This window comes from Diabrotica virgifera, chromosome 5 (assembly GCF_917563875.1).
Source record: "Diabrotica virgifera virgifera chromosome 5, PGI_DIABVI_V3a".
NCBI lineage: Eukaryota > Metazoa > Arthropoda > Insecta > Coleoptera > Chrysomelidae > Diabrotica > Diabrotica virgifera.
Genome location: NC_065447.1, coordinates 140317978 through 140330314, shown reverse-complemented (window position 1 = coordinate 140330314; position 12337 = coordinate 140317978). Strand labels below are relative to the sequence as shown.

Here is a 12337-nt window from a genome sequence, read left to right as displayed (position 1 = left end):
CAATAAGGATGGACATATTCAGCGAATGCCATATTGAAGTTTTTTATACGATTTATGAGTTTCTTACTCTCAAATTTGTTTAAAGTGCTTAACTTTTTGGTAATAGACGAAAAAAGCGATTTACTGTTTTTCGATCTTCATTTGTTTATAACTATGTATATCATCAAAATCGGCTGCAGGAAACATATAGGTTAATAATATAGATGTCCATACTACTCAAAAAATTTGGTTTCGGCCTGGAGGGGGAAGTGTCACGAGAAAAACCTTATTTCTCTGGACTACATTGCCGTACAAGTTGGTACAATAATCGAAAAAACAACAAAATATATTAAAATCATAAACGTATTTTTGTATTTGCAGCTAACATTGATTTAAAGCTGTTAATATAGGTGTCCCCTAGATTATTTTAATGTGTGTATTTGTTAAGTACTCAGTAGGTACATACTATTATTAATCTACGCTTAAGTTATTATTTTTATTTAGTTAACCCATTTAGCGCCAAAGGTGCGAAAACGCACCATTTTTTTGTAGAATTTTTTTTTGGCAATTCGTTAATTTTTTTTAAATTTTTGTATTTTTTAAGCAACCAGAAGATATAAGTGTAACTAAATTTAATTTTGTTTAATTTCCAAACTCATGCTTTCATCACAAAAATATTTTCTAAATGTCCGACATTTTCAATCCTTCGACGCAACTTTATTTTTACTGTAGTAATTTTATCGGCATAACACTTTTGTGGTCAAATAAATTAAAACATTATTTTTTTAACCTATTTGTACACCAATTGTTATAAAAATACAAAAAAAATAATTTCTGAGTCATCAAATCTCGTGTTTGAAAATAATGGTTCGATAACGAACCATTGGCGGAAGTCGACATATAATCCTGTCTGATCAGGAATAAGTTCAAGGTGATGCACAGTATTGCACAGGCAGTAATTTGTTGGGATATTTCTTTATTATGTGTAAAAACACGTATCCACTATGCTTGCACTCCGAGCTCCTGCAACTGCTCCACATAGTGGACACGTTTGGCGCTCCCGGGCTGTGCAATTTTGCGCACTCTGCCTCGGCGCTCCAATCTGGGGCGGTTTATATGTAAGGGAGCGCATACCGTATCGATTGGAGCAGTTGCAGGGAGAGCGGAGCGCAAGAAGTTCGTGAACATAGTGGATGGTTTGGCGCTCTCGGACCATGCAACAGTGTGCACTCTGCCTCAACGGTCCAATAGGTGGCGGTTTATATGTAGAGGAGCGCATGCATGTAGATGGGAGCAGTTGCATGGAGCGCGGAGCGCAAGAGGTTTGTAAACATAGTGAATGGTAGGCACTCCCGGACCGTGCAACAGTGCGCGCTCCGCCTCGGCGTTCCAATTGGTGTCGGTTTATATGTAGAGGAACGCATACCGTATCGATTGGAGCAGTTGCAGGGAGCGCGGAGTGCAAGGGGTTCGTGAACATAGTGGATGGTTGGCGGTCCCGGACCGTGCAACAGTGCGCCAACGACCGTGCGGCAGTGCCGCGGTGGTCCAATATTACGAACATAGTGGATACGTACCTTTAGAAAGACGGGTATTCTGGTATTCAGTTTTGTTATAATCTAGGGTGGGGGAGGGGGGCTCCATAAGGGAGGATGTGTAGTGTTGTAGACAGTAGACAATATGTCGATTTGTCGAATTTATGCAACTGGCACAGTGCAAGATACAGGATTGGAAAGTGTAAATTTGAAATATCTAAAATAATTTCTAAAAAGGATAGAGGGCCGTTCGACTTCGTTTTTGACAAAGAAGCTGAAAAAGGTGTAGGCAATGTTCTAACCATATTATTTTTGTTTATGAAAACTTCCAGGTCCATTTACACTCTAAATGTTTTGAGAATTTTCACAACAAATAAAATTGTGTATTTCAATTTTTATATCTCATTTCCGCCAAAGGTTCGAAAACGAACCATTTTGTTGTTGTGACACCTGCCATTATCAAAGTGTAAAAAAATTTTTTTACTAATGATTAAGTTTATTTTACTCTAGTTAATCAAATATATTACAAATTATTTTAGTATTTCTTTGCTTGGCGGTTAATGGGTTAAATAAAAATGGATTCAAAAAAAATTATCTAGGAATCTAGGGCACAAATCGAAAAATAAAAAGCCGAAAAAGAAAAAATGACACAAAAAAACAATGTCAGTACTCTTACTCCCGGTTTCATAATTAACTTAAAGTGAACATTAACTAAAGTTCACTTTACAGTTGACAGTTACCCATATGAATTGCATTGATAAAGGTACCAACTTAAAATTGAAAGTCCACTTTAACTGATTATGAAACCGACCGTTAGCCAATTTCTTAAAAAAGTTAAAGTGAAGTTGTTGTGTCAGATGATGGGTCCAATAAAACTGTTACCGAACTTTATTTACCGGGTACATTTGCGAATAGCGGGACACCGACTTAAGTCGCTGCCCGGAACACACATTTTTAGGACACAAGTCCAAAATCAAGTCATTAATAGGGAGAAAAGCTCTTCTAGCTACCCCTAAAATCAGGAGGTTTAACACATAAAGTAATACAGAGGATATTCCATTACCCAGGGCATCTAAGGTAACGTTCAGTACAAAGCCTCCTTATTCGTTATGTACTGCGATGGGGAGGGGTGGTGGTACAGCTTGGGGGTCAGATAGATACGGGGTCAGGTTACGCAGTGTAACCGGTTTGATCTTCGGACATGTGGGTCTCACTGTTCCATTTGAACACACATAATGTTCCCGAGGTTGGGGTTGTACGAGTATCTGTTTTATGTCTTTTATATCCAGTGTTAATTCCCTCATCATTTTCACATTTGGTTTCTAGCAATTAAATAAACGGCAGAATTTAAATATACAAGGATATTTTACCTAATTTTATTCTAAAATATTGGTATTTATTCGAAACTTGTTTTCTGCCGATTAACGTAACTGAATTTGGCGGTCCTAACATAATTGTACAAAAAGTGCGATTGTTAAAAAAGTCACGGTATCAACGGAAGTTCTTGGAAGTGGTTAATAAAATTAAGACATCGCTATGTAGGAAATGTCAAGAAGGCTCATTACATCAAACATCGTGGGAGTGTTTCTGCTAAAATAGGGTGTGCAAGTTTCATTTTAAATTTAAATTTTGCAATTTTATTGAGAAACAATACATGTCTAATTGATAAAATTGTACCTATTATCGGTCTTGTTTTATACACACACCGGCAAAACTAGCCGAACACCTTAAAAATGGGACATGTTGATGTATCAAATTTCCTAAACCTGTTGTCCGATTTGAGTGTTTCTTTTAGTATTTTATAGCCTTATTATTTAAGAATATCGGTGTAATAATATTGTTGCTAGAGAGGTAAATGTCATTTTATACCGGGTGTAACAATCATACTGTGTTTTTTCCTAAAGTTAGGAACACCCTGTGGAATATTCTAGCATATATAAAATAATGAAATTAAAATTCAATTATAGCCTTAGGTTTTCTTAACATTTTCTTTTTTAATTCATTTGCTTGTTGGAAAATAAAATTATGTGCTTTAACAACTAGCCATGTTTTTCATCAATAAATCAAGTAGGGGAGGAAAGTATGCTTAATTTGCAGTTACTCGAGCGTTATGGGGACCTATTGGATTGTGAAGAGTGGGTGCTAAAACCAAAAAAAGTTAAGTTAAGTTTTCCATAAAGTGTGGGACTCTCCATTTTTTAATTTAATTTTCCATTTCCACCAATCGTTTTTCCGATTATAGCGCCATCTATCCATAATTGGAAAAAATGTTGCGAATAAAAGTTGCTTATTTTTACGTCAAGAATCCCAATCTGCAATAAAAATTGGGGGATTTATAACATTACGCAATAGACATCAAACGGCAGTTCAAACCAAAAACCTGTTGCAAAATATTCGTGGAACCACCATAAGCGAACGCACAGTAAGAAGGAGACTTAAAAAAGCCAGTCTCAAGTCATGTGTACCAATAAAAGCTCCCAGACTCCAGATACACCATCGTGTAGCGCGACTACAATTTGGTCGAGTACATCAAAATTGGAATGATAACCATGGAATGGTTAATCATGGAATGATAATTGGAAATGCTCTTTACGGACGAGTGCCGTTTCTGTATAAATTTCATCGACGGTAGAGAAAGATTGTATCGACGCCAAGGAGAACGAAATGCCGCTTTCAATTTTACTAGGACCGTACCTTTTGGTGGAGGTTCAATTATGGTGTGGGGTGGTATATGTTTGGGAGCACAAACAGAGTTAGTGGTGATTGACGGTGGAGCATTAACAGCAGATAGGTATATCAGAGACATTCTCCAAGACCGTGTGGTACCTTTTGCACCATACATTGGAGACAATTATATTTTAATGCAGGATAATGCGCGCCCACACGTCGCACGCTGTGTTAGAGACTCATTATTACAAGTGGGTGTAACAACGATGGATTGGCCAGCGTGTTCCCCAGACAATAAACCTAATAGAGTTGTTAGGCAGAAAACTTAGGGCCCGGGTTCCTGCTGTTTTAAACAGAGAGGAAGTCAGAATTGCTTTGATTGAGAAATGGGCGTGACTGCCTCAACAACTGAATTATAACGTTATCAGAAGTATAACAAGATGAATGACTGCAGTTGTAAGGACTCGTGGGGGAAACGCACGCTATTAAAGCAAAAAAAAAACGCATAAAAATATCATTTAAGTTCAAATTGTACAATAAAGTTAATGTGTTTAAAATCCGTATTTTGTTTGAGTTTAACACCTTTGTGTTTTATTTCTTCTTAAACAGATTTCATATTGTACTACTATTGTAATACAAATTCAAAATACTTCAGCAATATTCGTATTATGATTATGATGTTATCTAAACAATATTATCAATATATACACTAGAGAGAAAATACTTAAATTTTATGGTTCTTCCTTAAATAAGGCGGTGTGTGTATTAAATTGTTAATTTCTCATAGCCTAGTTTAGGATTGTTTATTAAACTAAGCAGAAAATGAGGAGTTATTGATAAAAAACATGACTAGTTTTTAACGTACTTAACTTTTTTATTATCCAACATAAGCAAATAGTGAGAAACCTTGTACCCTGTAAATGTACCTCTACCATAATATTGGTTCTTAATACAGGGGGGTTCTTTAAGGGGGGTCCGAAAAAAATCTAGTCTTAGAAAAATTCGAAATCGTCAGATTAAGATAAGGTAAGTTAAGTACATGCAAAATAGTGTATATTTCAAAAATCTGACGATTTGAGCGGGGCCTAAGAAAATGGGCGAGTCATAAAGTTTCACAAAAAAAGCGAATATTTCGCGAAATGAACGTCAGATCGAAAAACTAAAAAATACTTGTTCAATATTTTTCAAAAGTCTATCGAATGATACTAAAAACGAACCCCCAAGGAAAGGGGTGAGGGGTAAATTAAAAATTTTAAATATGAACCCTGCGATATTTCGCGAAATGAACATCAGATCAAAAAACTGCAAAATGCACGTATTCAATATTTTTGAAAAATCTATCGAATGGCACCAAACACGAGCCTCTACAGAGGTGGGGTGGCGGATTTAATTTAAAATCTTAAATAGGAGCGAACCCCAAATTTTTATTGTAGATTTGGATTCTTTACGTAAAAATAAGCAAATTTTATTCGACACATTTTTTCGAATTATGGATAGATAGCGCTATAATCGGAAAAAATGATTGTTTCAAATGGAAAATGAAATTAAAAAATGAAAAGTCCCCCACTTTATGGAAAACTTAACTTAACCTTTTTCTGGTTTTAGCACATGCTCTTCACAATCCAAAAGGTCCCCATAACGCTCGAGTAACTGCAAATTTAGCATACTTTCCTCCCCTACTATGAGAATTTATTGATGAAAAACATGGATAATTGATAACGCACATAACTTTTTTATCATTCCACATAAGTAAATTAATCAAAAAGGAAAATATTAAGAACACCTAAGTCTACAATCAAGTTTTAATTTTAATATTTTACATATGCTAGAATATTCCACAGGGTGTTCCAAACTTTAAGAAAAAAAAACAGTATGATTGGTACACCCGGTATAAAATTACATTTACTTGTCTAGCAACAATATTATTAAAACAATATTCTTAAATAATAAGGCTATAACATACTAAAATAATCACTCAAATCGGACCACTGGTTTAGGAAATTCGAGGCATCAAACATGTCCCATATTTAAGGTGTTCGGCTAATTTTGCCGGTGTGTAAATATTGAAATAAATTGTTTTATATTTTTATTCTTTTAGTATACTATGCGGCCCGAGAAGTATTTAGCCTACAAAATAAAAACGAAAATTTTAACAGTTTTATTCAAAACACTTAATTAGCGATGCTTCAGCTTCTTTAACCGTTTAAAACTCTTAAAACACGTTTTTCGAAGTCAGCAAAGTAGGCTTCCATGGTGGCAGTGACCTCTTCATTTGCCTTAAATTTTTGCTGGGTGAGTTACTATTTGTTTGTAAATTTGGAAACAAAAAGAAGTTGGTCGTGGCTAAATCTGGAGAATACTGGTGTATGGGGTAGCAGTTCGTAGCTCAATTTGGCCATGGCCATGGCGAAAGTGTGAGCCGGTTCTTTGTCATGGTGAAAGAGCAATTTTTCATCAACAAATGGGGCTGTTTTTTCTGAAATGCTGGAAATTCTTGATCTTCTCTTTGATCATCTTTACTTATGCCACAAGACTAGAATATGTTCCACGTATTGATTTTGCACCATTTTTGTACATACCTAAGCGCAAAAAGTCCAATATATTTCATGTTTTTCAAAATAGTCATTGATGAGATTAAATCAATTTTCAAAATGAAAATAAAAATGAAAGACAGTTTATGTTTCCTTTCTATTCAGAGGCGATTCACAATCTCGAGATAGCTGTTTCTATCGTACGACGTCCTCAGTGGTACTGCGTGCACACCTCTGTATCAAAACGTAACCAAACTGTCTATTTATGTGGAATTTCAAAAATAGGTAGTTTAAAACAGTGTGGTCCAACCTCAAACACGCGGGCCGCATGCGGCCTGAGGTTCGTTAAACTGCGGCCCCCGCAAACACATTTCAAATATCGGATTTACACTCAGTCCTGTTCGACAGGGAATTGGACAGTGAAGTGGGCAGCGTGAATGTGTAAATACCTCACTTGCGTTGATCCTGCTCATGCTACTGACATTGCACGGCGATACCCAAAAGTCGGTTTTTGTGGCGGAAGTCAAAGGAGAGGCAGCGCGAGCACGAGTGGGTATTCACATTCAACTACTCTCTCTCTCTCTCACTTGCCGCCGGCAAAGCGGCAAGTGAGTAAGGGAGCAAGACGATGCTGTCATCACATTCCATTCTTGTGACTTATTCGGTAATGAGTTGTGAGGACATTGGCAATCCGGCTAAAAATATTGCCATTGATAAATTTTACCTGTTCCAACCATGTCTAACTTTCCCTAATCTTAAGAAAGTAGTTAACCTTGAACACCCACTCCCGATGAGCGGGCAGTTAGCTTCAGTCAGCTGCACGTGTCGTGTTAAATTAACAGTGGCGAATAAATTGAATGTTAAATTCAGAATGAGTAGTGCCAAAAAACGCAAAATTTTCGAAGAGAATCGTACGTTCCAAGGAAAATGGGAAAATCAATATTTCTTCATCGAATTAAAAGGCAAACCTCAGTGCCTTATTTGTTGTCAAGTACTCGCGGTATCAAAATAATACAATATTAGTAGGCATTATGAAACCCAGCACAAAACAAAATATGACAAATATCAAGGTGAAGGTCGCAATAATCTTGTAAAAGAACTTAAAACTAAATTGAATAAACAAAAATCTCTATTTACAAAACCGACAGCTGTTCAATCATCAAGCTTAGCAGCATCATAATATGAAGTATGTTTAGAGCTTGTCAAAAGTAAAAAAGCATTTAGAGATGGAGAAATGATCAAGCGGTGTGCCGTTAAAATGGCGCGATCCTTTGGAGATGAAAAGATATGTCCAAAAATTTTGAATGTGTTTGAGTTCTCATTAAACTGTATCTAGAAGAGTTGATGAGCTGAATACTCCTGTATTTAAAAAAATGGTCGACACAGTTCGTGATTGTTTGTACTACTCCTGAGCCCTGGACGATTTTGTTGATATTACTGACAAAAATTAGCTATTAATTTTGGTTAGATGCATCAGTGAAGATTTTTGTGTGACTGAGGAACTTCTAAAACTACACCACGTGGAAGACGGGACCAAAGGTATAAATATATTTGAAGCAGTTAGTGACGCTGTGAAAAATATAGGCGGTTTTCAAATGTGGTCTTGCGTTTGCACCGACGCGCGACGGAGCAAAAGCAATGACGGGACGCATAACGGGATTGGCTAGACTTTTGCGGGAAAATGGTGTTAACTGTGTTATGTTTCATTGCATTATCCATCAAGAGGCTCTCTGCGGAAAGATAATTAAAATCAACGATACTATGAAAACTGTAGTGCAGATAGTAAACAGCTTAAGAGGAGAAAACAGAGCTCAGCGACACCGAAAATTCATCTCTTTCTTGGAGCAATTAAATACTGAATATAAGGACGTCCCCCTACATTCAGAGATACGCTGGTTGAGTGCAGGTAAATGACTTGGAATTTTTTTTTATTGTTATCAAGACGGACGCATTTATAACAAAGCTTAAGAACAAAACACTTCTTTTACCTACGTTAAACCTACAACTCCAGGGGAAAATAAGACGTATCACAGTTGGTTGGTCAAATTGAGACATTTCGCAAAAAACTTGATCTTTTCGAGAACTGCATGAAAATAAACGACCTCACACATTTTCCTGCGTGTTTCGAAATAAATCAAGAAGAAACCATGGTCGATTTCTCGAGGATTGCAAAAGTTCTTACAGAAATAAAAAGAGAATTCGATGACAGGTTTTCGGAATTTGATGCACTAAAACCAGATCTTGAGCTTTTTAACAATCCAATGGGGGTCAACATGCAGAACCAATCAGCAGAATACCAATCAGAGCTGCGCGAACTACAGTCCGATTCGTTTTTTCAAGCAAAGAAAAATGAAGACATTAGTACCTTTTGGAAGTTAGTCTCCAAGGATCGTTTTCCTAAACTTCGTAACTTTGCGTTGAAACTATATTCAATGTTTGGTAGTACGTATATTAAATATGGTAAGCATATTAAATCTAAAACACGTAATCGCATGGAAAACGATTCTCTGGAAGCGTGTATTAGACTCACTACGACTAGCATAGATATAGATGTGCAAAGGTTAGTAGAGGATAAACCCTTGCCTCAAATATCACACTGATCTTTTATTTTATGTTAAATTTACATAACATGTAAATTGTAAACCATAATAAAATACTTAAATAATATTTCGTTTGTATATTATTTTTTAAAATAAACTTTTTTTCAACGGGTGGAGTTCTCTGGCCCTTCATAATAATTTAAAATTTAATAAGGCCCGCAACATCTAAAAGATTGGACCACACTGGTTTAACATCCACTTTTAGGGCGCTGTAGTGACATTTCTTAAATAAAAGATAAAAGTCCCAGATACAAAATTTACTATTTAAGTAATAGAAAGAATTATTTAAATCTGAAACTTTTCTTATTGGAATCCCTTTCTGGTAACATCCTTAATCTCTGACTTTTACAATTTATAAGACAAGATTTGGAGAATATCAAAAGCGAAATGGACTCCACAATAAGCAGTCACATTCCGCTTTCATTGGTCTAGGAAAAAAGGTCCGAAAGAAAGTCAATAATACTCAAAATCTGGGTAAACATAAAAGTGGAAATGAAAGACAGTTTTGTTTCCTTTCGATACAGAGGCGATCCTGGGACTATTCTAATTTTATAAGTTAATTTTCAACATTGTTCTTTTGCACCAAATTTTTAACTCTCCGTGACACTGTACTGTAAGGGTCAAAGTCATGTTTTTGTCGCTTTTTTTTTAACACATAAACAAGTAACTTGTAGTACAAATACTGTAGCACAAGGTCCGATCTTGAACTCCGAACTCCGTAATGTTGTGCCACTGTATTAGCTAGTCAAGATAACGAGATTCTGTAACTAACTCGAAATGATGCGTCGACAGCCATTTTACCATCTTCGTTGAAAGTCGACAGGAAAGAGGAAACACTACATTTTTGTTACATTCTAATTTCCTTTTAATTTATCCTTGTAATCTGGATGACGTCTCAAGGTGTCGACAATGAAGCACTGATTTGAAACTGTTGTTAGCCAGGATTTCGTTACAAATTATATAAAGCGGTTTAGGTTCTGACTCTTCTTCTTGTGAAATTAAAACCCATTTGTAAATAGACAGTGTCGTATATATTCGTCTCCGACTTAATGATTTTTATTCTGGCGAGAAACTTTTAATACCACCACCCTATGTAATGTAGGACCTAAATCAGCGACCGAAAAAGAAGCAGTTGTTATAATTTGCTCATCTAGCTCTTTGTCAGACTTCACAGATCTTACCGTGTTCAGCCAAAGTCCGAAAATTGAATTTTTTAGGTTTTTTTGGGTTACGACTGAAAATTATTCTATGAAATCTTCTCTTTCCAACGATATATAACACATTATAGAAAAGAATATCCATGGTTACAAACAGGGCCGCCGAGAGGGATGAGCGGGTCCCGGTAAGAAGTGAAGAGCGGGCCCCCGGCAAAAAGTGAAAACCGAAAACAGTTGTTTTATTTTTATAGACATATAATTATCAATAATAAATAATAAGAAACATTTCAAATATAACTTTTATTACATTTTGATTATATTTTTATACTTAATAGTGAAAATATTTACAATACTGGTATTTTTTATTGGCAAAGGTGTCTATAATTTTCGAAAAATCGCATGATTTTACCAATTCTCAATGCACAAAGTTGCTAGGCCAGTTAACCGATCCTGCTTCATTGTAGACCTCATAGCATATTGATGCGAGAAAAAAACTAAAGGATATTTTCCCTTTTGCGACTACCATTGATAATAGGCAAAATATTCTTGACGCTATAACGACGTTAGGAAATAATGATTCCAATTAGGGATGTTTAATTTTATTAAGTAAATCTATTGGAGAAAGTTGAGATTCACAAATATTCTCCTTGTATATCCCTCTATCGTCTTCTTTATAAAACTCGCGCAATATATCAATTTTTTTCTTAATATTGGCGTTATCTTCATCTCAAAATATCAATAAAATGTTATAGTCGAGGAAATGAAGCATTTTGGCTCGCAATTTTTTCGTCCAGCATGGATTTTCTTGAAATTTTCACAGAGGGTATAGAATAGTCCAAGGATCATTTTCTATATCATGACGCTGTACGCTAAAACCTTGGGGGTGGTTTCCACCCCATCTTGGGGGCGGGAATTTTTTATTACACTTTAACCATGCAAATCGATGTAAAAAGTAATTCTAAAAAAATGTTTCTTACATTTTCTTCGTAAAACTAATATTTTTCGAGTTATTCGCGCTCGAAAGTAACAGTTTTTCGATGAAAAAATCGACTTTTTTTAGAGGGTTTTTTGAGAATACCTCGAAAAAATTTGTAAATATCAAAATTTTGTCTTTTAGTAACACAAACCAAATTCTTTTTCTGTAATATCTTTAAGACCAATACAAACCGAGATACGGCATGTTAAAAGTTAGCTTTTTTCGTCAAATGCATAATTTGAAATGTTCAAAATAAAATAACAGAAAAACTTTGCATTTTTCGAGGAAAACTTATATAATCTTTTTTCAGATATACGGTTAGGTCTTTCAAAAAATAATAATAGAAAGTTTCTAGCCTGAAAATTAAGCGACTTATGATCAAAAAACTTCAGTACCTGCTTTTCTCTATGAAAAAATCAGTTAAAACAACCCCCTAACTACCCTCCTAATTAAAAAATTGGTCTTCACCTTTCTGTAATTCCTATTATATTTGTATTATCAATATACCCACGAAGTTTGACCTATTTAAAAAGCCTAATTTCAGAAAAATTGGAGTTTAAAGAAAAATTAATTTTTTGGAATATCCCCAGTTTTCACCTTTTACTTCAAAATATCTCCAAAAATACTGAAGATACTAAAAAAATGATAAACTACTAAATTGTAGCTTTTTTAATAACTAAAATTGCCTTGGTCATAGATTTTTATTAGAGTGAACAGTTATCGAGATATAGCTGTTTAAAACCTCTATTTACGAGCAAACACCTCCTTATTCGAGCCCTTTAAACCCGCCCTAATTAAAAACTAAGAACTCTTACGGAATTTAGTTTACACAGTCTTAGAACTCTTCAAAAATCCTATAAAGCCATTTTTGAAGAAACTTTTTATCGCCAAA

General features: G+C 35.2%; 1 protein-coding gene across 1 annotated transcript; it reads left to right on the top strand.

The window, feature by feature from the left end:
* Positions 1 to 8859: 8859 nt before the first annotated feature.
* On the top strand, positions 8860 to 9312 carry LOC126885486 (uncharacterized). Its single transcript, XM_050652061.1, has one exon. The coding sequence runs from the start codon at positions 8860 to 8862 to the stop codon at positions 9310 to 9312; it is 453 nt and encodes a 150-aa protein (XP_050508018.1).
* Positions 9313 to 12337: the final 3025 nt, after the last annotated feature.